This window comes from Oncorhynchus keta, chromosome 9 (assembly GCF_023373465.1).
Source record: "Oncorhynchus keta strain PuntledgeMale-10-30-2019 chromosome 9, Oket_V2, whole genome shotgun sequence".
Lineage (NCBI taxonomy): Eukaryota > Metazoa > Chordata > Actinopteri > Salmoniformes > Salmonidae > Oncorhynchus > Oncorhynchus keta.
The window spans coordinates 11,414,704-11,440,426 of record NC_068429.1 but is presented as its reverse complement, the minus strand read 5'-3'; the positions used below and the strand labels follow the sequence as shown (position 1 = coordinate 11,440,426).

Here is a 25,723-nt window from a genome sequence, read left to right as displayed (position 1 = left end):
CTGGGGTAGTGTTTGCCGAATATCTGGCTCATCATCTGGACACGCACCAGGTAGCCCAGAAGGGGGTAGACAGTGGTCATCTGGAAAAGCAGACAGGTCCGTGCCACAAACACCAGCACGTCACTGCTGGGGAAGTTATCAAGGAAGTTCTGTAGTAAACAGACAAGACAGAATGTCAGAAGGGTGGCAACTGTCATTTCATAACCCCAAACTGAAAAGGAGTAGGGTGAAGTTGCCCCTAGACGCTGATCTTGGGCCAGCTTTGCATTTTCCCCACTAGATGGTTATGGTTAGGATTGAGTGAGGGGAAGCTGATCCTAGATCTGTACCTACGGGAAACCACCCTGGAGCCAACTCAGATACTTGTAGTCATATAGTGTGTGTGGACACCTGCTCGTCAAACATCTCATTCCAAAATCAGGGGCACTAATATGGAGTTGGTCCCCCTTTTGATGCTATAACAGCTTCCACTCTTCTGGGAATGCTTTCCACTAGATGTTGGAACATTGCTGCGGGGACTTGCTTCCTTTCAGCCACAAGAGCATTAGTGAGGACAGGCACTGATGTTGGGCAGTTAGTCCTGGTTCACAGTCAGCGTTCAAATTCATCCCAATGGTGTTTGATGGGGTTGAGATCAGGGCTCTGTGCAGGCCAGTCAAGTTCTTCCAAACCGATCTCAACAAACTATTTCTGTATGGACCTTACTTTGTGCATGGGGGCATTGTCATGCTGAAACAGTGAATGGCCCCAAATTGTTGCCACATCGTTAGAAGCACAGAATCATATAGAATGTTGTATGTTGTAGCGTTAAGATATCCCTTCACTGGAACTAAGGGACGTAGCCCGAACCATAAAAAACAGCCCCAGATCATTATACTTCACAGTTGGCACAGTGTAGTCAGGCAGGTAGCATTCTCCTGGCATCCGCCAAACCCAGATTTGTCCATCAGACTGTCAGATGAGGAAGCATGATACATCACTCCAGAGAAAGCATTTCCACTGCTCCAGAGTCCAATGGAAGCGAGCGTTACACCAGTCCAGCTGACACTTGGCATTGAGACACTTACAGCACTTATATTTGACCGGGGCAACTCCAGCAGCGCAGAAATTGACAGTGCCCATGTTGAACGTCTGTGCCACATTGAAAGTCACTGAGCTCTTCAGTACGAGCCATTCTACTGTCAATGTTGGTCTATGGAGATTGCATGGCTATGTGCTTGATTTGATATACCGGTCAGCAACAGGTGTGGCTGAAATAGTCAAATCCACTAATTTGAAGGGGTGTTCACATACTTTTTTTTGTATATATATATAGCGTAGACATGAGAGTTAAGACGTAACTGCTAGAGGTGAAGTCAAAGAAGAGGGGAATAATATCCACTCTGCTCTCCTCCATGTCTCAGAACTTTTACTTGTGTTGTCCAGTTCCTGTCATTTATGATAAAACCCTCTCTCTTCAAAAGTGAAGTGAAAAGCCTTACTGGTTCAATGCAGTCTTTTGACAGAGGAGGGGAGGGGAACGCAGAAAAGATCAACACTCCCACGTATAGGTACGTCAGTCCAACCAGTAGGTAGGCCACAGACAAGTCCCGCACCTGAAATGACAACACAACACTGTTCATTTCATGATTGAACACAATAGACACCACAGATGGAACATATGTTTCTACACCCGAGTTGCTTGCTGTTTGGGGGTTTTAGGCTGAGTTTCTGTACAGCACTTTGTGACATCAGCTGATGTAAGAAGGGCTTTATAAATACATTTGAATTACATCTTTATTACTTCATTATATAAGGGAAACTTTTTGTTGTTGCTGCTGACAGTGTTCAACCCCCCCGCACACAAAAGGCTGGGTGCAGCACATGGTCAGCCGTAGGAGGAAAGTAGGTTAGGGGTTAAGTGCCTTGCTCAAGGGCAACAAAACCATAATCAAATAGACTATTCTTCACAGCACTGTTGGTGACCAGGTTATGCTAATATTTAGTCATACTCAGAGTTCAAAGCTTGGCAAAAGAGACAATTGTAGTCTATTTTATCAGGTAAATGAATTGCTCAAAATCTGCAGGACAAGCATGTGAGGCGTTCAAAGTTTGCTTCCAACAGTAACTGTAATGAGACTAGAGACTGAATATACTGGGGGTTGTGGGTAAGAGAAAAAGAAAAAAAAGGAACAGGAAACAGAGACCACAGCCAGACTTAACAATAGAACAATGGGAAGTGCACCGGGCTCTGGTCAAAAGTGCAGTAGGGAATAGGGTCCCATTTGGGACGTACGATTAGTCTACTCCGTAACGCTGACAAGCCACTTCTTTTCTGTCTCAACAGTGGTTCTCAGAACAAAAAACACTGACACGGTGTGACTAATGTTTTAAATTGCCCGTTCAGCAAAAAAAAATGAAAAACTACAAATTTTAAAAAAAGTAAGAATGTGTGTGGTCAAATGTTAATGGTTAGTCATGCTTAACACCAGCAGTCTCAAACTGATGTAATTGGAGAAAATAAGTAGTTAACGGCCCAGTTAGACCAAACGCTACAGAGCAGTAAGGCATCGCAAAGCTCTCTCTGTGTGTGTGCATCTTCCAAACAGCATGCACAACGTCACATTGGCTGTTAACCTATCTTGCAAGACCAAGATAGGTTACATTTTGCTAAACTTTGGACTGATGAGTTGATTGGACTAGCTCATAGTCGCTAACAGTCATGTCTTGTTCACCCATTGGAAATAAATTGCATTTGTAGACTGTTTTCATTTACAGACATAGATGTAAAATAATAAGTTATTTTAAGAACTTTTCACAACACTAAAAGTGACTTTACATACAAGAAAATCAGCAGGATAAAAAGCGAGAAAATCCCATTAAAAATAAGTATATAAAAGAACACTAAACATAATGACAGACTATCCAGGAAAGTGAACTAGATGGAGGATAAAATCTAAGTCAACAGAGAATCTGGGTAAGCCTGTGTGAAGAGGTGCGTCTTTAGTGTGGACTAGAATATGTGTATGGAGCGTGAGGTTCTGACATGGAGAGCGAGGGAGGTCCAGAGCTGGGGAGCTGCACTGCTGAAAGCCTGGTCTCCCATAGAGCGGAGCCTGGTGCGAGGGAGGGTGAGGAGGCCAGTGTCAGAGGAGCACAGTGAACAGGTAGTAGGTAGTGTTGGGGTTCAGGAGGCCAGTGTCAGAGGAGCACAGTGAACAGGTGGTAGGTAGTGTTGGGGTTCAGGAGGCCAGTGTCAGAGGAGCACAGTGAACAGGTGGTAGGTAGTGTTGGGGTTCAGGAGGCCAGTGTCAGAGGAGCACAGTGAACAGGTGGTAGGTAGTGTTGGGGTTCAGGAGGCCAGTGTCAGAGGAGCACAGTGAACAGGTGGTAGGTAGTGTTGGGGTTCAGGAGGCCAGTGTCAGAGGAGCACAGTGAACAGGTGGTAGGTAGTGTTGGGGTTCAGGAGGCCAGTGTCAGAGGAGCACAGTGAACAGGTGGTAGGTAGTGTTGGGGTTCAGGAGGCCAGTGTCAGAGGAGCACAGTGAACAGATGGTAGGTAGTGTTGGGGTTCAGGAGGCCAGTGTCAGAGGAGCACAGTGAACAGATGGTAGGTAGTGTTGGGGTTCAGGAGGCCAGTGTCAGAGGAGCACAGTGAACAGGTGGTAGTGTTGGGGTTTAGGAGGTAAGTAAGAAATGTGGGCACCAGTCCAACTAACTCACGTTGTTCTCCTGGTGTAATGGAGACACAACCGCTAGCGTGGCCAACTAACTCACGTTGTTCTCCTGGTGTAATGGAGACACAACTGCTAGCGTGGCCAACTAACTCACGTTGTTCTCCTGGTGCTTGTTGCTCTTCATCAAGGTGATGATGCAGTTGTGGATGAAGAAGGCCAAGGTGAGAACACCAGTCAGCTGAGGGAACAGCAGCCTGAATTCTGGGGGGGTGGACACACACGTTACTAAGTTAGTTGCATGAATTAACTTAGAGCAAATAAGGAGGGGTCTGTCATAGTTAACTTGACATGTTATCCTATTGATTTGTAAAGGCCTGACCGCAAACTAAGGTATCAATCTACCCAGACATTGAAATTGAACAGAAAAAGGCACCAACTGTCTGCAAACACTGATTAAGATAGCATTGTTGTTTAATGGGCAGACAATATCCAAGGTATTTTGGGGTCAAAGTTGTGGGGGGGGGAAGGAAAAAAAAAAAAAAAAAAAAAAAAAAAAAAAAAAAAAAAATCACTGGGCCGCCTCATCGTAAACAATAACATTGTGATTTATCATTATCGGCACCTATTTGCATACAATTACATCATCTTCATCCATCACCTTTGCCACCTTTTTTTCATAAACAATTCAATCCTAGTCATCATATTAATTTACCTGGAACGTAGAACTGAGTGGATTCTAACCAGTGGAACTCCAGGTGAAAGCCCAGACGAATAGCCTTCAGTGTGACCAGGATGATGAGGTAGCCCACAGATATGGTGCCTAGGGGGGTCGATAGAGATCAGTGAAGCAATAGAAGTCATACAAGGCAGCCAGAAATTAGAGACAACAAACAATGACTCGGGTCAAGCCGTTCACTTCACTTTAATAAAAAGCTGACTGCTTTTTCCAGAGTCAAGTCATTGTTTGCATGCCTCATTGACAACCATGAGCAAAAATGACTACAACTTTCACTAGCCATAGCAAAAAAGGTTATATCATTGACCTGAGCTTTCATTAACGATAAAGAGACAAAAAAACAAAACACAAAAAAAACCTTGGAAAATCCATAATAGCTCCTCACAAACATAAATAATGAATGTATACCTTTCTCCCAAAGTGTACAGTTGAACACTCCTTTGGTGGAAACTCACTAACTAATGCTTACACCTAACCAATGCTTTTCAACCATGAAAGGGAAAGTGCAAAAGAACACCTTTTTTTTCTCTACTGTGTTATTGACTTGTTAATTGTTTATTCCATGTGTAACTCTGTGTTGTCTGTTCACACTGCTATGCTTTATCTTGGCCAGGTCGCAGTTGCAACTGAGAACTTGTTCTCAACTAGCCTACCTGGTTAAATAAAGGTGAAAAAAAAAAAAAAAAAATTAAAAACTGGGACTTAGCTTCAGTTAGCATAGACCAGCTCTTAATTCTGGTCCCGGGGACATCTTTGTTTTTGCTGTGATACACCTGATTCCTCTACTCAAAAGGTTTGATGAGTTGATTATTTGAGTCAGGTGTGTAGTGCTAGGGGGAGGAAACTTAAATGTGCACCCCTTTGTGTCCCCGGGACCAGGATTGAGAAACACTGGCAACACTGTTCCTCCAGTCCTTACCCAGGAAGGTGAAGCGGGCGAAGAAGGAAGCAGAGCGGAAGTTGAGCAGCGGTAGCAGCAGGATGATGAGGTAGAATGGGATGGTGTTGGTCTTGCTCCACCAGCGGTCGAACACGGCGGTGTCTGACGTGTCGTTGCCGTAGTTGTTGGTGTTCAGGTAGAGGCCGCTGATGCCGCTGCTGCAGTTCCCTCTGTGGTCCCCCGTGTCGGGGAACGGGCAGATCACTGGGGGAGGCAGATGGGTGTTAGGGAACGGGCAGATCACTGGGGGAGGCAGATGGGTGTTAGGGAACGGGCAGATCACTGGGGGAGGCAGATGGGTGTTAGGGAACGGGCAGATCACTGGGGGAGGCAGATGGGTGTTAGGGAACAGGCAGATCACTGGGGGTGGCAGATGGGTGTTAGGGAACGGGCAGATCACTGGGGGTGGCAGATGGGTGTTAGGGAACGGGCAGATCACTGGGGGAGGCAGATGGGTGTTAGGGAACGGGCAGATCACTGGGGGAGGCAGATGGGTGTTAGGGAACGGGCAGATCACTGGGGGAGGCAGATGGGTGTTAGGGAACAGGCAGATCACTGGGGGTGGCAGATGGGTGTTAGGGAACGGGCAGATCACTGGGGGTGGCAGATGGGTGTTAGGGAACGGGCAGATCACTGGGGGTGGCAGATGGGTGTTAGGGAACAGGCAGATCACTGGGGGAGGCAGATGGGTGTTAGGGAACGGGCAGACCACTGGGGAAGGCAGTTCGGACAGGACGAGGGTGCAGTACTTTAGGACAGAGTTTAGTTTGCCAATGGTTGGCAAAAGCAAAATCAGATCTGGGACCAGGCTAGAGGATGGTGACTATAGAAGAAAACACTTTTGCACATCTGAACATATCGTGATGGAACACCTAGACAGATGCGTAGGAGATTCAAAAACAAAAGTGAAAAGTTGTTTGTTTGGCAAGTATACACAGTGTGCGGCAGTCATTTACATGATTGTCTGTGGGGAGAGAGAGGAGCGAACCAGAGCAGGCTGTGGGGAGAGAGAGAGGAGCGAACCAGAGCAGGCTGTGGGGAGAGAGAGAGGAGCGAACCAGAGCAGGCTGTGGGGAGAGAGAGGAGCGAACCAGAGCAGGCTGTGGGAGAGAGAGAGGAGCGAACCAGAGCAGGCTATGGGGAGAGAGAGGAGCGAACCAGAGCAGGCTGTGGGAGAGAGAGAGGAGCGAACCAGAGCAGGCTGTGGGGAGAGAGAGGAGCGAACCAGAGCAGGCTGTGGGAGAGAGAGAGGAGCGAACCAGAGCAGGCTGTGGGAGAGAGAGAGGAGCGAACCAGAGCAGGCTGTGGGAGAGAGAGAGGAGCGAACCAGAGCAGGCTATGGGGAGAGAGAGGAGCGAACCAGAGCAGGCTATGGGGAGAGAGAGAGAGGAGCGAACCAGAGCAGGCTATGGGGAGAGAGAGGAGCGAACCAGAGCAGGCTATGGGGAGAGAGAGGAGCGAACCAGAGCAGGCTGTGGGGAGAGAGAGGAGCGAACCAGAGCAGGCTATGGGGAGAGAGAGGAGCGAACCAGAGCAGGCTGTGGGGAGAGAGAGGAGCGAACCAGAGCAGGCTGTGGGGAGAGAGAGGAGCGAACCAGAGCAGGCTGTGGGGAGAGAGAGGGAGCGAACCAGAGCAGGCTGTGGGAGAGAGAGAGGAGCGAACCAGAGCAGGCTATGGGGAGAGAGAGGAGCGAACCAGAGCAGGCTGTGGGGAGAGAGAGGAGCGAACCAGAGCAGGCTGTGGGGAGAGAGAGGAGCGAACCAGAGCAGGCTGTGGGAGAGAGAGAGGAGCGAACCAGAGCAGGCTGTGGGAGAGAGAGGAGCGAACCAGAGCAGGCTGTGGGAGAGAGAGAGGAGCGAACCAGAGCAGGCTATGGGAGAGAGAGAGGAGCGAACCAGAGCAGGCTATGGGGAGAGAGAGGAGCGAACCAGAGCAGGCTGTGGGGAGAGAGAGAGGAGCGAACCAGAGCAGGCTGTGGGGAGAGAGAGGAGCGAACCAGAGCAGGCTGTGGGAGAGAGAGAGGAGCGAACCAGAGCAGGCTGTGGGAGAGAGAGAGGAGCGAACCAGAGCAGGCTGTGGGAGAGAGAGAGGAGCGAACCAGAGCAGGCTATGGGAGAGAGAGAGGAGCGAACCAGAGCAGGCTATGGGAGAGAGAGAGGAGCGAACCAGAGCAGGCTATGGGAGAGAGAGAGGAGCGAACCAGAGCAGGCTGTGGGGAGAGAGAGAGGAGCGAACCAGAGCAGGCTGTGGGGAGAGAGAGGAGCGAACCAGAGCAGGCTATGGGGAGAGAGAGGAGCGAACCAGAGCAGGCTATGGGGAGAGAGAGGAGCGAACCAGAGCAGGCTATGGGGAGAGAGAGGAGCGAACCAGAGCAGGCTATGGGGAGAGAGAGGAGCGAACCAGAGATTGGATAGTAATACATAAATGACACATGAAGAACGAGTCTCACCTCTTTCTGACCCGTTGGTTCCAAACTCTGTATCTGACATGCTGACATTATGCGCATAGTCTGTAGAAGGCGGAAACAGATTAGTAGCAGTTCAAGGTGAACAAGATAACTTTTCAGAAATCCTTTGGTGTGTGACTACTGGTGAAACACTAAATGACTGTTCCTTTCTACTTCTGAGAACGTAAATAACGTCAAGTTTGTATAGTTCTCTAAACTCTTGTAAATCACAGTATTTGTACTATAGGCTATATTTTGTATAATTGAGAATATGAATTACAGTACACAAATGTATTTAGTTTATAGTTATGACTTACTGTAGATTAATTTATAGAGTTTATATGGTCCTTCTGTAGCTCAGTTGGTAGAGCATGGCGCTTGTAACGCCAGGGTAGTGGGTTCGATTCCCGGGACCACCCATACGTAGAATGTATGCACACATGACTGTAAGTCTCTTTGGATAAAAGCGTCTGCTAAATGGCATATATATATATATATATATAGTTATAGAGGATCTTACTGTAGATGAATTTGCCTGTGTTGAAGAGGAAGTTGGACATTAGGACCCAGTAGACCACCATAGCACCAATGAGTGACACCATGGAAAACACCAGACTGGACCACTGGCCAAACTTCCCAAAGTAATATTTACACACGTCAGGGAACTCCCAGTCTGACGTGTCGATATACGCTGCAAAAACAGAGACAGACAAATAGGAGGTGTGATTCAAGTCATTAACCGGGATGGACAATGTAAGGGTCCCCAAGGGCCACTGTCTACTGGTTTCCCACACATTATTTTTTTTTGTGGGGGGGGTCACCATCTTGACCTGGGGTGTTCAATGGCGTGAAACAATCACAACAGGTAGAAATGTAATGTGTACAGCTGACATGGCTCACAGTTCTACATGAAACATTTATACCTGATCTGCACAATACATTTCTATTTGAAAGTTCAGTAAAGTCACCCCCTCCTGAACAGTCCCCTGGTACCATATGATTTTAGCATTCAGTTCTATAGAGACAAAAGCAGCAGGGTCGCGTTCAGTACGGTGTGCAACGTCGAATTCAACGGAAACGGTACTGAACGACCAGTTGAAAAACATTGTGATTATGGTAACCCAGAAGGAAGTGACCATATGGTGTGCTGCACGCGTTTTCCGATTTTCAAAATGGTCACACTCATATTGATCAGGCCACACAGGACCCAAACGTACCTCAAAGGCTGTTGAACAAAGGTGTGCACCGTTTTGGGGAAAAATATAATTCAGCAAAAACCACCCCGTAATATAGCAAACGTTGAAACAAACTGAACGCACCCCAGGGTGGTGTACCACTGGCATGCAGTGCATTCGGAAATTATTTAGACCCCTTGACTTATTCCACATTTTGTTACAGCCTCATTCTAAAATGGATTTTTTTTTAAATCCCCTCAATTTACACACGATACCCCATAATGACAAAGCAAAAACAGGTTATTAAAAATGTTAGCATATTTATTACAAATTAAAAAAATGAAATATCAAATTTACTTAAGTATTCAGATCTTTTACTCAGTACTCTGTTGAAGCACCTTTAGCAGTGATTTCAGCCACGAGTCTCCTTGCGTATGACGCTACAAGCATGGCACGCCTGTATTTGGGGAGTTTCTCCCATTCTTGTCTGCAGATCCTCTCAAACTCTGTCAGGGTGGATGGGGAGCGTCGCTGCACAGCTTTTTTAAGTCTCTCTAGAGATGTTCGATCTGGTTCAAGTCCAGGCTCTGGCTAGGCAACTCAAGGACATTCGGAGACCTGTCCCGAAACCACTCCTGCGTCGTCTTGGTTGTGTGCTTAAGGTCATTGTACTGTTGGAAGGTGAACCTTTGCCCCAGTCTGAGGTCCTGAGTTCTCTGGAGCAGGTTTTCATCAAGGATCTCTCTGTACTTTGCACATTCATCTTTCCCTCGATCCTGACTAGTCTCACAGTCTCTGGCGCTGAAAACATCCCCACAGCATGATGCTGCCACCACCATGGTTCACCGTCAGGATGGTGCCAGGTTTCCTCCAGATGTGACGCTAAGCAGTCAGGCCAAAGAGTTCAATCTTGGTTTCAGCAGACCAGAGAATATTGTTTCTCATGGTCAGAGTCCTTTAAGTGCCTTTTGGCAAACTCCAAGTGGGCTGTCATGTGCCTTTTACTGAGGAGTGGTTTCCATCTGGCCACTCTACCATAAAGGCCTGAATGGTAGATGGCTGAACAGAGGAACTCTAGAGCTCTTTCAGAGTGACAATCGGGTTCTTTGTCACCTCCCTGACTAAAGTCCTTCTCCCTCGATTGCTCAGTTTGGCCAGGCAGCCAGTTGTAGGAAGAGTCTTGGTAGTTCCAAACTTCTTCCATTTAAGAATGATGGAGGCCACTGTGTTCTTGGGGACCTTCAATGCTGCAGACATTTTTGGGTACCTTTCCCCAGATCTGTGCCTTCGACACAATCCTGTCTCGGAGCTCTACGAACAATTCCTTTGACTTCATGGCTTGGTTTTTGTTCCGACATCCATTGTCAACAGTGGGACCTTATATAGACAGGTGTGTGCCTTTTCTAAATCATGTCCAATCAATTGAATTTACCACAAGTGGACTCCAACCAAGTTGTAGAAACATCAAGGACACACTTCAGCTCAATTTCAAGTCTCATAGCAAAGGGTCTGAATACTTATGTAAATGAGGCATTCCTGTTTTATATTTTTTATAAAATTGGCACAAATTTCTAAAAAACCTGTTTTTGTTTTGTCATTATGGGGTATTGTGTGTAGATGAGGGGAATTTTTTTTAAAATCAATTTTAGATTGAGGCTGTAACGTAACAAAATGTGGAAAAACGGAAGGGGTCTGAATACTTTCCTCATGCACTGTTATAGAACATGTACTGTAGGCTTGTAAAACAGTAAAGTACTGTCCCACGTGTGACCGGGGTTAAACTGCCTGCTATGACATTACTCAGCGCACCATGCCCCGAGGTGCTAACAGTAGCATGCTGGTGTGACAGCAGCCTCATCTACATTGGGCAACTGCAGACAACTGCTACTCTACAATGTTCTACAGACAACAGCTACTCTACACAATGTGAGGGGACAACAAGGCTGTCAATTATCCCATGTCACATAACTAACCTCTCAACAGTCTGGCACTTACCTATACAAATTTTTTTTTTTTTTAAAGTAAACTTGTGACAGATTTAATACGATCACAACTGTTGCTGAAATAAATACCTTCAGGCCTTCTGGCATCAGACTTGTCAATTGAAAGCAATACAATTTGAACTCTAAACCAGGGGTGTCAAACTATTTTTGACCTGAGGCAGCATTCAGTCTTCACCGAAGTCCGGAAGTGACGCACTTAAAATGTATTATATTTCCTTGCCGTAAAATTTGCACAAATAAAAAAAGGCCTCTTATCCATCACTTCAATTTGATGCTCCCTGACTGTCGAGCTTTGTTTCGATGACATGACTGTTAGCTAGCTGAACAGAGTGAAGACTATCCATTATAATTTATATAGCTTTAGTCATTTCAATGTCAATTAATATATATATTTTTTAAATATATCATTATTTGTTTTACTAAAACCACCCGTGGGCCAGATGTTTTGACAGCCCTGATCTAAACACTTTTAGACAGAGGTGCAAGAAAGACACGTGAGGGGCATCGTCCCACATATACAAGGGTAGGAGAAACACTTAAGTCACTGCTGATGGTCTTACGTATTGACTTGGGTGATTTGAGCACTCTGAGACAGCAGTAGAGAGTCAGCAGACCCATAGAGATCAGGAGGATGATGCCCAATGTGAACCCTGCCTGCAAGTAGAAGAGACAGGTCAGTGGGAGTTGGCTACGCATTACACTTTAGCCTGGTCCCAGATCTGTATAACCATGTTAACTATAACAAAATCAGTAGTAGTAGTTGGCGAGACAGCACAAACAGATCTGGGATAATGTGGGCTATTACTTACAGTGTTGTATGGTAGAATTACAATGACTATTCAGTTAGGATAGAGAAATGAATCACAATTACCTGTTTCATCCCCCCCATGGTATACTTGAGTATAGATGAATTACCTGCTTTATGCCCCATGGTATACTGAGTATAGATGAATTACCTGCTTTATCCCCCATGGTATACCGAGTATAGATGAATTACCTGCTTTATCCCCCATGGTATACCAAGTATAGATTAATTACCTGCTTTATCCCCCATGGTATACCAAGTATAGATGAATTACCTGCTTTATCCCCCATGGTATACCAAGTATAGATGAATTACCTGCTTTATCCCCCATGGTATACCCCCATGGTGAGTATCGATGAATTACCTGCTTTATCCCCCATGGTATACCAAGTATAGATGAATTACCTGCTTTATCCCCCATGGTACCTACTGGTAGTATCGATGAATTACCTGCTTTATCCCCCATGGTATACTGAGTATAGATTAATTACCTGCTTTATCCCCCATGGTATACCAAGTATAGATGAATTACCTGCTTTATCCCCCATGGTATACCAAGTATAGATGAATTACCTGCTTTATCCCCCATGGTATACCGAGTATAGATGAATTACCTACTTTATCCCCCATGGTATACCAAGTATAGATGAATTACCTGCTTTATCCCCCATGGTATACCGAGTATAGATGAATTACCTGCTTTATCCCCCATGGTATACCAAGTATAGATGAATTACCTGCTTTATCCCCCATGGTATACTGAGTATCGATGAATTACCTGCTTTATCCCCCATGGTATACTGAGTATAGATGAATTACCTACTTTATCCCCCATGGTATACTGAGTATCGATGAATTACCTGCTTTATCCCCCATGGTATACCAAGTATAGATGAATTACCTGCTTTATCCCCCATGGTATACCGAGTATAGATGAATTACCTGCTTTATCCCCCATGGTATACCAAGTATAGATTAATTACCTGCTTTATCCCCCATGGTATACCAAGTATAGATGAATTACCTACTTTATCCCCCATGGTATACTGAGTATCGATGAATTACCTGCTTTATCCCCCATGGTATACTGAGTATAGATGTCCCCATCATCGTGTTCCATATGGCAAAACTAAGAGGAGAAAATCCTCATGGTTATTTGGAGGATTCATACAATTAGACCAGCTACAGTACATGTAAACCTGTCAACTTGATGTAGCGAGGTAAGATACTAAACCCTCATGTAAACCTGTCAACTTGATGTAGCGAGGTAAGATACTAAACCTACATGTAAACCTGTCAACTTGATGTAGCGAGGTAAGATACTAAACCTACATGTAAACCTGTCAACTTGATGTAGCGAGGTAAGATAATAAACCTACATGTAAACCTGTCAACTTGATGTAGCGAGGTAAGATACTAAACCTACATGTAAACCTGTCAACTTGATGTAGCGAGGTAAGATACTAAACCTACATGTAAACCTGTCAACTTGATGTAGCGAGGTAAGATAATAAACCTACATGTAAACCTGTCAACTTGATGTAGCGAGGTAAGATAATAAACCTACATGTAAACCTATCAACTTGATGTAAAGAGGTAAGATGAGTACAGTGTGATATTTTTTTTACAGGCATTTAGCACCATGCAACTAATCTATGGAGGAAATATCAGTGGTGATGGTTGAGCGCTTACATCGTGATGATGCTGGGGTTTTTGGCCCCTCCGTCCCCTCCAGTCACTTTGAAGGCCATTCCCAGAGGACTGTACACGTAGAGCTCCTCTTGACAGGGGATCACATGGTCTGGAGGGCTCTGACATGGGGGGGAAAAAATAGTTCTGTTTGGTGCCTAATGAACATGATCCATGGCTGAATCAACAACCACCTCACTTAGTAGGGGCTAAGCTCTAACCAAATCAATAGGATTTCAGAGTCTAAATGTACACACAGACAGTCCAGTGACCTGTGCTTTGCAGCCACAGCAGAATGAGGCTACATTCCAAGCATTATTGATTAAAGGGTCTATCCTAAAGGGTCTATCAGAGCACCAAACGTACACGCACAGCAGTGTTCTAGAATATCAGACCGTCGGCTTTCATACTTTTCAAATTCTCAACACATTCAAATGAATAAAGGGTGCGTGTCTGAAAGCGGTCAATTTGAAGCGGATGGATGTAAAGGCGTCAGCATGCTTCAGTATGCTTCGAGTGTTTTTACATACATAAGACACTTTCACTTGAAATACTTGGAAAAAGCGGCAATAGTACTTTGTCCATTTTGAGATGCTGGAGCCAGTATACACTTCCTCAAAATAGTCTGAATGAATCTAAGATAACAACAAACAAATAAAAAAATCTATCATTAAATTTTGCTAAGGAAGAACTTAGTTGCACAATTGTACATCTAACTAAGATGTTTGGTGCAGTATTTCTCAATTAAAAAATATGAATGAATGATGCATGTCTCTGGAATGAAAGACTTATTGAAGATTCCCTACTGTTGACCAATCACAGACGAACGGGGCGTAGACTTCGGCTTGCCTCGAGGGGGGAAAAAATGTGTGTGCCGGAACAGCCCAAAAAAACTTTACCGAAGTCCAAAATGTCACATTCAAACTCTTCCAAACTGTTTCGCCTTGGAAGCACGCCTTAAGGTTATTGACACAGCCAACTGTTGTTAAGAGACAAAACAGGACTTTTATTCACCAGTGGCAGAACTGTGTAATATGCCATTCCAAAACCATTCTCAACAGATCTCTGCAGGAAAAATGAAGCCATTGACAATTGCTTGTCTACTCTCCCAATGATTGTCCTCTCAATTGGCACGCAATTCTCCACAGTATACAAGTGGCATGAACACAGGTTCCTATGTGCAAGCTCCCAGCTTCACGTGTACGGACTGATGGATTGGGTGTTGATGAATACTATTTAAACCACTTAATATACAGCAAGTCTGATCAATATGAATATTACTAATAATATGCATCTACTGGTCTTAAAACAGGTGTGTACGTGTGTGCATGTGGTGAGTGTGTGTGTGTGTGTGCACGCATGTGGTGTGTGTGTGTGTTGTTCCAGAAGTCTGTCAGTGTGTGTGTGTAGCCTACCAGCAGTCTGTCAGAGGAGGCAGTGAGTCGGCTATAGTAGTGCACTCTGCTGCTGAGGACAGAGGCCTCTGCTGACACCCTCTCAGAGGGCTCATTCTCCACTATATTCCGATGCTCCACGTGGAAAGGCCTGAAGACAACACAAACAGAGACAGATTAGGCTAAATGACTTAAATAGTTTACTGTAAAATTATCTACCTTCTTTGGTTACATGGATCCAGTTTGAAAACTTTTTTTAAAACGCTGTATTTTCTTGGAGAAACCCACTGACCTAACATGTAAATATTGGTGAAAGCAAGGGAGTGAAACCATGCCTATCCACACACACACTTACAGTACAGATCAGTGATTATCTCAAAGAAGGGAACAAGGAAGGAAACATTTGAAAAGGTATTAGATGGAACCAGGTCCACGCAGTACAATACCATAATGGAACAGCCCTGATTAAAATGAGCAAGAAGATTGTCTAAGATTTCCAGAACCAAATTACGCAACCTTTCCTAAAGTATTGGTCAGGATTTTGCCTCAAAAACATCCTATTCCACACACACACAGTATAACCGTCCTTACATAATGACAGAAAGAGAGACCGGTACACATTAGACAGCAGTGATGAAAACACTTGTGTACTTTGTCATCCCACAAAACAGATTCTACTGACATCAGAAAAGCATTGTCCAAAGCAGTTAAGCTTGATAGTAAAATTGCTCATAAAAGACATGACAAAATAAGAAACATTGACCTCTCCAGTCCTACATTTCTTTGTGCTGTTGTAGTGTCGAGGAGGAACCTACTGGTAAGCATTTCATTGGACGGAATATCCCATACACATGGTGTAGTTGGTGCTGCAGCGTGAAAAACAATGTCTCCGGGTTCTGGAATAAGTCTACAGCAAAGCAATGCTGCATCTTTCTAATAAATCAAGCTATCACCTTGTTAGAATTTGTGAAATACCAAAGTGGATTAATCCACTGGATGCCTGGGTTGTGATGCGGCCTGAAACAATCCCTGGGTGAAGTGAGGGCACAGAGGGCACGCTGTTGACTTCAAACACTGACAGATCATTACTCTTCTGAGGAAGCAGGGTTGACCGCCTTCCCCTTTATTGTGTCAAACCAAACTGTGCTGGCTCTGATACTAATGGTGGATGGTAACCAGACCAGCTCGGCACAGCTTGGTTTGGCTTGGCTTGGCTCGGTTCAGCTCAGCTCAGGTAGCCTAGTGGTTAGAGCGTCGGACTAGTAACCGAAAGGTAGCAAGATCGAATCCCCGAGCTGACAAAGTAAAAATCTGTCGTTCTGCCCCTGAACAGGCAGTTAACCCACTGTTCCTAGGCCGTCATTGAAAATAAGAATTTGTTCTTAACTGACTTGCCCAGTTAAATAAAAGGTAAAAAAAAAAGTTTAAATAAATTGTGACAAGACTGTTACACCAGGAACTAACCAAGTTAAATAAAAGTTAAGGGCTTCTCCTGGCTAGTAAACAACTCACTGGCATGCTGGGGGTCGCTGAGCTAATGTGCACAGTAGATTCACATGCAGTCATAACTCCTAGAGTGGATCTATATGGCTTTAGAAAAACATTTTTGGCACTGTGACATGTGAAAGCAATGCTAGATTGTGTGGCACATGAGCGGTCAGTGATTAACTTGAATTAACCTGTCAGGTTAGAGATCTCACTTGAATTTACAGATTGAAGCTTGAAAATATTGAGTCAAACCATTTGCGAGTTAAGTTTCGGATAACAAATGCTCAATAAAAGACAATAAAATACTAGTATTATTATAATCTTATCATACAACGTTCATACAAAAAACTGTGTAAGCTTATTCCGTCAGATTTTCCGCTGTGAGCTACTCCAGCGCACCCAGTACAAATGAGATTATGAAATAGCCTACCTCCTTGCCCCTCGGTCCAGTGAATCTGTGGAGCCTTTGTCTGTGTAGCTTCCTCTACACACTGGGTCCAGTAGTGGTTTACTGTCCCCTTCCATGATGCTTTCAATCAGTGCCTTAGTCTTCACCTGAGTGGAGAAGAACAAAAAAATTATCAACATTTTAGATTTAAAAAAAATGTTAATACTTCCATCCACCAACTTATCCCAACTGTAAAAACTAGATACATCATTTAAAGCTGTGTGGTTACACAGCTTGGTTTCTGAATTACTCCTAATATGCCCTCCTCAGGAATATCCATTACTGAACTGCCTGCTACTGCATGACTCATTAGGGGTCAGAGGTGAGAACTCACATGCCACCTAACCTCCAGCGAGGACAATCCAACAACAATGCATGCCGCTCTCCATTTTGATCAGGGGCTTGTGGCGAACAATTTAATACAACGAAACCTCTGCCACCCCGAAGTGGACACATTTTTGCACTGGCCCATGGACTACTCCAACTAGTGATGATTATTAGATTGGCCTATCATTGATTACCTCTATTGTTAACTAAAACAGTGGACAAAACCTTACGATGTCATGTAAGAAGAGTACTTTAGAGTCCAATGGTACTGTAGCAAATCTGTATTGGCTACATTAAAATCACACTGATTGGTCATTGTGTTGGGTTGGGACAAATGTAATCCACTTACAACAAGTAGGCCGGCTGTAGCCTTTAGCCAATTAAAAATAACATTTTAGATTTCATTACAGTAGACTAGTCTAACTCAAATCTGTTAAGTATCATCATCCAGAACTAAAACAAAAAATACCAATCAACAGCAATAATGACCTAATGAAATTAGGATGTGGGACAAAATACCAACCAAATCAATTAACTTATCTACAGAGTGATCTGCAATAGCACCAATTTCTTAACATTGTTATTATTTTTTAAGAATTTGTAAAAAGCTCATATGTAATTTACCATTACAGGTTACATGGAAGATAAGGTCATAGGTACCCCAGTTAAACATGGGAAAAGAGCTGTTGTTATAAAACATACTGAGAGCGTGTATGTACAACTATGTAGACTAACTTGCAGAACATATGCCACTTCCAGGAAGTGTCAGTTCACAGCTCTGTCTTACGTTCCTAGCGAGGGAGACACGTACTCGAGGCTTGGCAGTGACACACTTACGGTAGCCAAAATGCCACTGTATCTTATAACAGAGCAATCTTATCTTATCACCAGTGTCAGATTAAGCAATAGGACAAATTAAATATTGTTTAAGGCTGTTCTAACAAGAACTTAAAAAACATGACCTACAAAGCAGCTCAACAGTGTTCCCCCTATATTAATTTAGCAGTGTTGACCCACATACAAACATACATATTTCTACCGAGACTTTTAAATGGATAATCATTCGCTCAATGACTAGAAGGAGTGATTAATACCTCTGAGGGTTTAGAGCTTGAGGTAGTCACCTCATACAAGTACTTGGGAGTATGGCTCGACGGTACACTGTCCTTTTCTCAGCACATATCAAAGCTGCAGGCTAAAGTTAAATCTAGACTTGGTTTCCTCTATCGTAATCGCTCCTCTTTCACCCCAGCTGCCAAACTAACCCTGATTCAGATGACCATCCTACCCATGCTAGATTGCGGAGACGCAATTTATAGATTGGCGGTAAGGGTGCTCTCGAGCAGCTAGATGCTCTTTACCATTCGGTCATCAGATTTGTCACCAATGCTCCTCATAGGACACATCACTGCACTCTATACTCCTCTGTAAACTGGTCCTCTCTGTATACCAGTCGCAAGACCCACTGGTTGATGCTTATTTATAAAAACCCTCTTAGGGGGGAGTGAGGCCTATCTGAGATATCTATTGCAGCCCTCGTCCTCCACATACAACACCCGTTCTGCCAGTCACATTCTGTTAAAGGTCCCCAAAGCACACACATCCTTGGGTTGCTGCAGCTAGCGACTGGAATGAGCTGCAAACAAACACTCAATCTGGACAGTCTTCATTCAAAGACTCAATCATGGACACTTACTGACAGTTTTACATGATGTATTGTTGTCTTCTTGCCCTTTGTGCTGTTGTCTGTGCCCAATGTTTGTACCCGGTGTTGTGCTGCTGCCATGTTGTATTACTACCATGCTGTGTTGCCATCATGCTGTCTTAGGTCTCTCTTTATGTAGTGTTGTGTTGTTGTGATGTGTGTTTTGTCTATATTTTTTATTTTTTAATCCCAGCCCCTGCAGGAGGCCTTTTGGTAGACCATCTAATTGACTTTCCTACTTATATACAGGTCTAAATTAATTAATTAATAAAAAAACAATGCAGTTCAAGAAATAGAGTTAAGAAAATATTTACTAAATAAACTACTGTTAAAAAAAGTTACATCCTAGTTGATATTTCTAGAAATCACATGATTTCAAGGTACAGCTCAATAGAGCAAGGTACAGCTTATTTTTATCCCAGTTGTTTTCAAAGTGACTTTATATTGGTTTCAATGTGGGGATACTATGTACATAGATTTTACCCCCTTTTCTCCCCAATTTCGTGGTATCCAATTGTTAGTAGTTACTATCTTGTCTCATGCTCCCTGTGTTAAGAAGCAGTGCGGCTTGGTTGGGTTTCGGTGGACACATGGCTTTCGACCTTAGTCTCTCCCAAGCCCGTACGGGAGTTGTAGCGATGAGGCAAGATAGGAGCTACTAACAGTTGGATACCACAAAATTGGGGAGAAAACTTAAAAAATATATATAAAAAATTATTTATACATAAAAGGCCTAGCTTTCATAAAGAAAGCTACCTATAAAATCAGGGAAGTGGTGAACTGGAATTCTAATGAATGTTGCATGCATGAAGGGGGTCAGTGACTTCACATTATGTGGTTTTACATCTCCATTTTACCGAGATAGGAAGCTTTTGAAAAGTATTGTAAATGGGTCAAATATAGCACAGTAGTTATAGGTAACTAATAAAATGTTGGGCCATTTAGCAATTGGTGGCCCTATGCAGAGTGTAATCTTCATGTGGCTAACAGTCCTGGATGGGAATGCAAAAACATGTTTTATTTTTGCTTACGAGCCATCACCGGTTTTGCAATTTTACGACAGTCCCTAAAACACCTGCGTGTTAAAAACAGTATATTGCCTAATTTCCCGTCTGTTAAGTACGGTGTTCTACTATCGGTTAAAAAACAAATGGTGTTTCTTGCGCTCTGCAACAATCTGATACTAGATATATCACACTCATCTTCCGTCGGAGAGCAATTTAGCTCATTTAGTGGGCAAGGTTTCATTATGAGAAACAGCTACTATAGCTTGCTATGTTATCAATAGCAATTAATTGATATTACATACACCGCATACTTACTCAATAGGCACCTAACCAAGAATCTCGTTGACCACCTATGACATACCTAGCTAAGGGATAACAAACAAAGTGGGTGGGGGGGGTAAAAACATATGAACATTACCTAGCTAGCTAGCTACAGGAACGTTAGTAGCCAGATAGTGTAGCGAGCCAGGGGGTGCTGGTTATTTGAACACAAAACAGCTTCTAAAACAATTTAGCTAAATTAACCTTCTTACCTCGAGGTTGTGTTTTAGTCCAGCTTTGCAAACGTATCTACTACATATTATAAAAATGTCTGATACTCACCTCCGGAGGCTGCCCTTCACCAAGACTACTTGTCCGAACGTACAGTTTGAAAAAGAAAACAACACGAACGTGTCATGAACATTCTTCTTCTTCTTCTTCTATAATATTTATAGCGGTCCGCAAACAAATGTTTGGTGCATGCCGCCACCTACTGTACAATCCATTATATATGGTAAAATATGATACAAATTAGGAAAAAGTTCAATTACCCTGCCAACTATTAACCGTCTATAATAGTTTAACCCTATCTAATCCTACACCCGGTCGACGGCCTTGGAGGACAGAACACTACCCCTCATCCAGTGGCGGTCACTGCCGTTTAAGATGAGGGAGGACCAGTGTGACTTGGGCAGGAGCTCACCAGAGCTGAGTACCAGCAACTCAAATGTCCAGTCCACTGCCTGAGCTCCAGGTCCTCTTATAAAACATTAACGTAAAAGTATTGTGGAGCTCCTGCACCTAAATGTAAACAGTACTGGCACCCAAAATGAGTACCGGCACCTATTTCAGTCTATGTCAAGCACAGAGAAGGACCAAAAAATGTTTTATGGACATGGCCTTATTTCAATTGCAGCATATTGGATGACTGTCATTCATATTCCATTCACCCAGCTCAATGTAACATTGATAAGTTTAGGCTACTACATGATACTCACATTCTTCCTATACCCATCATGAGGTTGTGAAAAACTAGCCTATGAATGAAAGTTTACAAAATAGGTACACAGGAAGAGAGAACATTTTGAGTAATCAAGGTGACAAACAGAGACACATTCAACACCGCCTTGCACACTCTTGTCTGCATCGAGCTGATACAGGGTGTAATCATTAGTCCAACAGTTTCTATTGGACAAATTCCAATATGTTTATCCCTGTTTCGTTCCATTTGCTTCCGTTTATTTCATTCTAAATTCCTACTGCTTGCAACAACAACAAAAAATCAACTATATCAACTATACAAATAATGTTTCTTTGCAGTCCTATATCGAAAAAACCTGAAAGGCCGCTAAGCAAGGAAGAAGCAACTGCTTATAAACCGCCATAAAAAAGCCAGACTACGGTTTGCAACTGCACATGGGGACAAAGATCGTACTTTTTGAAGAAATGCCCTCTGGTCTGATAAAACAAAAAAATAGAACTGTTTGGCCATAATGACCATCATTATGTTTGGAGGAAAGCCAAAGAACATTATCCCAACCGTGAAGCACAGGGGTGGCAGCATCATGTTGTGGGGGTGCTTTGCTGCAGGAGGGACTGGTGCACTTCACAAAATAGATGGCGTCATGAGGTTGGAAAATTATGCGCATATATTGAAGCAACATCTCAAGACATCAGTCAAGAAGTTAAAGCTTGGTCACAAATGGGTCTTCCAAATGGACAATGACTGCAAGCATACTTCCAAAGTTGTGGCAAAATGGCTTAAGGACAACAAAGTCAAGGTATTGGAGTGTCCATCACAAAGCCCTGACCTCAATCCTATAGAAAATTTGTGGGCAGAACTGAAAAAGTGTGTGCGAGCAAGGAGGCCTACAAAGCTGACTCAGTTACTCAGCTCTGTCAGGAGGAATGGGCCAATACTCACCCGGCTTATTGTGGGAAGGTTGTGGAAGGCTACGTGAAACGTTTGACGCAAATTAAACAATTTAAAGGCAATGCTACCAAATACGAATTGAGTGTATGTAAATGTCTGACCCACTGGGAATGTGATGAAAGAAATAAAAGATTAAATAAATCATTCTCCTATTATTCTGACATTTCACGTTCTTAAAATAAAGTGGTGATCCTGACTGACCTAAGATAGGGAATTTTTACTAGGATTAAATGTCAGGAATTGCAAAAAAACGAGTTTAGATGTATTTGGCTAAAGTGTATGTCAACTTCCGACTTCAACTGTATGCTTAATTTAATACACTGAAACAAACTTAAAGATACCAATATACCTACCTCATCCTCATATTGTTTTTATTTTCTTTTTTGCTCTTTTGCTCACCAGTATCTCTACTTGCACATCATCATCTGCACATCTATCACTCCAGTGTTAATTTGCTAAATTGTAATTACTTCACTACTATGGCCTATTTATTGCCTTACCTCCTCACACCATTTGCACACACTGTATATAGACTTTCTCTATTGTATTATTGACTGTATGTTTGTTTATTCCATGTGTAATTCTGTGTTGTTGTTTGTGTCGCACTGCTTTGCTTTATCTTGGCCAGGTCGCAGTTGTAATTTAGAACTTGTTATCAACTGGCCTACCTGGTTAAATAAAGGTTAAATAAAAACAATAAAAACAACTATTTAGTCCAATCAATGTTGCTAAATATCATGTGGCTGTCCATGGTACTGATTTGTGTGTGTGTGTATAAAAGTGATTTGATTGGTCTGAAGCCAGTATGGATTTGATGCACCAGGATAACCCACAGTTGAGCTCAGCTCAAAGTTGATTGGCTAATTATTTAATAAATAGCAGCTGGACCAAAATCTTATACTGTTTTGGTCCAGACAGCATCAGATACATGGGCCACACATATTGAGACAGAGGGGCGCTGTTTCCCTTGCTCGGATGATTTCTCAGGTGAAATTCAGCCACCTGCGAATTGACGAAAAATTATGAAAACACAGAGAGAGGCGAAAGATAAATACTTTTTGCTATTATTGGTCAGATATTTGGGGAAGCCTGGCTTCCTTTGGCATCCATGAATACACGCCCCTGCTAGATTCATTATCTGATCATTTGATTGGATTGACAACATGTCAATTCATGCTGCAAGAGCTCTGATAGTTTTGAGGACATCCTACAGAAGTTGTCATAGTTACTGTGTAAGTCTGTGGAAGGGGTTGAGAACCATAAGCCTCCTAGGTTTTGTATTGAAGAGGAGGACAGAAATGGTATGTACAGTTATGTACCCAGAGGAGGACACCCACCACAACCTCTATGTTCTGTGACTGGCTATAAACTCTAAGAAACCCCCTTCCTGAAACATACAGTATATTATTCCCATCACTCAATTGGCCTCGGCCTACTCACAGGAATCCTTTCAGGATCCCTCGCCATCTACCCATCTTCCTCTACTATTCTCTTCACTGCCTCAGTATACGACACCTTCTGTACTACTCTGATCCTGGCAACATCAACCTGCCTTTCTTTAACCGGACACCTCCGATCTGCAGCACAATGGGCACCCCCACAGCTTACACGCACAACGTTTTCCACCGATACTACACAGTCCTCTGTCTCATGCCCTCCTGCACACTTCTAACATGGTGTGCATAGGAATCTCCTCCTACACACTCCTGCAACATGACCATAAACTTGGCACCTAAAACACCATAATAGTTTGGGACAAAAGCTCTCATGGGACAAATGACATATCCTTACTTGACCTTGTCAAGCAAAGACTGCATCAAAACTCAGCAGGACAAATAGTGTCCTCTCCATTTCATCACACTCTCCACCGGGTCACCATCGCTAGCACACGCTCCGGCAGGTATATCTCACTGGCCACCCCCAAAGCCAACTCCTCCTTTGGTCGCCTTTCCTTCCAGTTCTTTGCTGCCACTGACTGGGATGAACTGCAAAAATCACTGAAGCTGGAGATTCCCATCTCCCGCAGCTCACAGATCACTGCACCTGTTCATAGCCCATCTGTATACAGCCCATCCATCTACCTCATCCCCACACTGTATTTATTTATTTTGCTCCTTTTGCACCACAGTTTCTCTACTTGCACATCCATCTTTTGCACATCTACCATTCCAGTGTTTAATTGCCATATTGTAATTACTTCGCCACCATGGCCTATGTATTGCCTTAACTCCCTTATTTGACCTAATTTGCACTCACTGTATATATACTTTGTTTTCTTTTTTGCTACTGTATTATTGACTGTATGTTTTGTTAATTTCATGTGTACCTCTGTGTTGTTGTATGTGTCAAACTGCTATGCTTTATCTTGGCCAGGTCGCAGTTGCAAATGAGAACTTGTTCTCAACTAGCCTACCTGGTTAAATAAAGGTGAAAATAAATAAATAAATAAGTCGCACTAAACAGTGGGAGTCACAGTGGGCGTCACAGACACTGGGAATCTTACATACAGTTGATCTTCCTCCACACTTAACGCCACCCCAGTTATCACTGAATTGTTCATTTGTAGAATGTTCTTTATTGCAACAAAATTATGTTGGAAACTGTGTTTTTCAAATAAATGATGATTGCCGAATACTATTGAAGGTACTATGTGATGTCATCACGTAAGTATGAACTCCACTCCACATTTCATTCTAAATTCCTACTGCTTGCAACAACAACAAAAAATCAACTATACAAATAATGTTTCTTTGCAGGACAAGGATTGGCCTGACTTTCAAGAATGCCTGAATTGCTTCGCCTTGCTTTTCTGGTTGGCTGGCAAACGTAACAATTTAGAAGTTGATCCTGTAGGTTCAGGGTTCCCCCAACCTGGGTGCACATTTAGTTTTTTACCCTATCATTACACAGCTGATTCAAATAACCAACTCATCATCAAGCTTTGATTATTTGAATCAGCTGTGTAGTGCTGGGGCACAAACCTGGATTGTCTGACGGGCCGCCCCCAGGTGGTGAATGTAGGAAACAACATCTCCACTTCGCTGACCCTCAACACTGGGGCCCCACAAGGGTGCGTGCTCAGCCCCATCCTGTACTCCCTGTTCACCCATGACTGTGTGACCATGCACACCTCCAACTCAATCATCAAGTTTGCAGAAGACACAACAGTAGTGGGCTTGATTACCAACAACGACGAGACAGCCTACAGGGAGGCAGAGAGGGCACTCAAACTGTGGTGTCAGGAAAAGGTGGAAAGTGTACACATCACAGACAAACTGAAATGGTCCACTTACACAGCCTCTTCAACCTCATGAGGCTGAAGAAGTTTGGCTTGTCACCCAGAATCCTGACAAATTTTTACAGATGCACAATCAAGAGCATCCTGTCGTGCTGTATCACAGCCTGGTACGCGACAACTGCACCGCCCTCAACCGCAAGGCTCTCCAGAGCTGCACAACTCATCACCGGGGGCAAACTACCTGCCCTCCATGACACATACAGCACCGGATGTCACAGGAAGGCCAAAAAGATCATCAAGGACAACAACCAACTGAGCCTGTTCACACCGCTACTATCCAGAAGGCTTTGTCAGTACAGGTGCATCAAAGCTGGGACCAAGAGACTGAAAAACAGCTTCTATCTCATGGCCATCAGACTGCTGAACAGCAATCACTAACTCAGAGAGGCTGCTGCCTACATTGAGACCCAA

The 25,723-nt window shown here is 43.6% G+C and overlaps 1 protein-coding gene across 2 annotated transcripts in view; it reads right to left on the bottom strand.

Annotated features, from left to right (window-relative positions):
* The window catches only part of slc38a9 (solute carrier family 38 member 9), a 28,280-nt gene extending 7,695 nt beyond the window's left edge, over positions 1–20,585 (bottom strand). Inside the window, exons 1-13 of one of the 2 annotated variants that reach the window (XM_052525150.1) lie at positions 20,424–20,585; positions 16,764–16,888; positions 14,867–14,996; positions 13,455–13,573; positions 12,828–12,891; positions 11,518–11,611; positions 8,300–8,470; positions 7,783–7,842; positions 5,312–5,536; positions 4,369–4,476; positions 3,811–3,917; positions 1,482–1,595; positions 1–149 (exon numbers count right to left, since the gene is read on the bottom strand). In XM_052525150.1, the coding sequence (XP_052381110.1) occupies positions 1–149; positions 1,482–1,595; positions 3,811–3,917; positions 4,369–4,476; positions 5,312–5,536; positions 7,783–7,842; positions 8,300–8,470; positions 11,518–11,611; positions 12,828–12,891; positions 13,455–13,573; positions 14,867–14,996; positions 16,764–16,858 (1,436 nt within the window). In that variant the 5' untranslated portion in view covers positions 16,859–16,888; positions 20,424–20,585. The remainder of the gene's footprint in view (positions 150–1,481; positions 1,596–3,810; positions 3,918–4,368; positions 4,477–5,311; positions 5,537–7,782; positions 7,843–8,299; positions 8,471–11,517; positions 11,612–12,827; positions 12,892–13,454; positions 13,574–14,866; positions 14,997–16,763; positions 16,889–20,423) is intronic. The other variant, XM_052525151.1, reaches the window with a different exon arrangement.
* Positions 20,586–25,723: the final 5,138 nt, after the last annotated feature.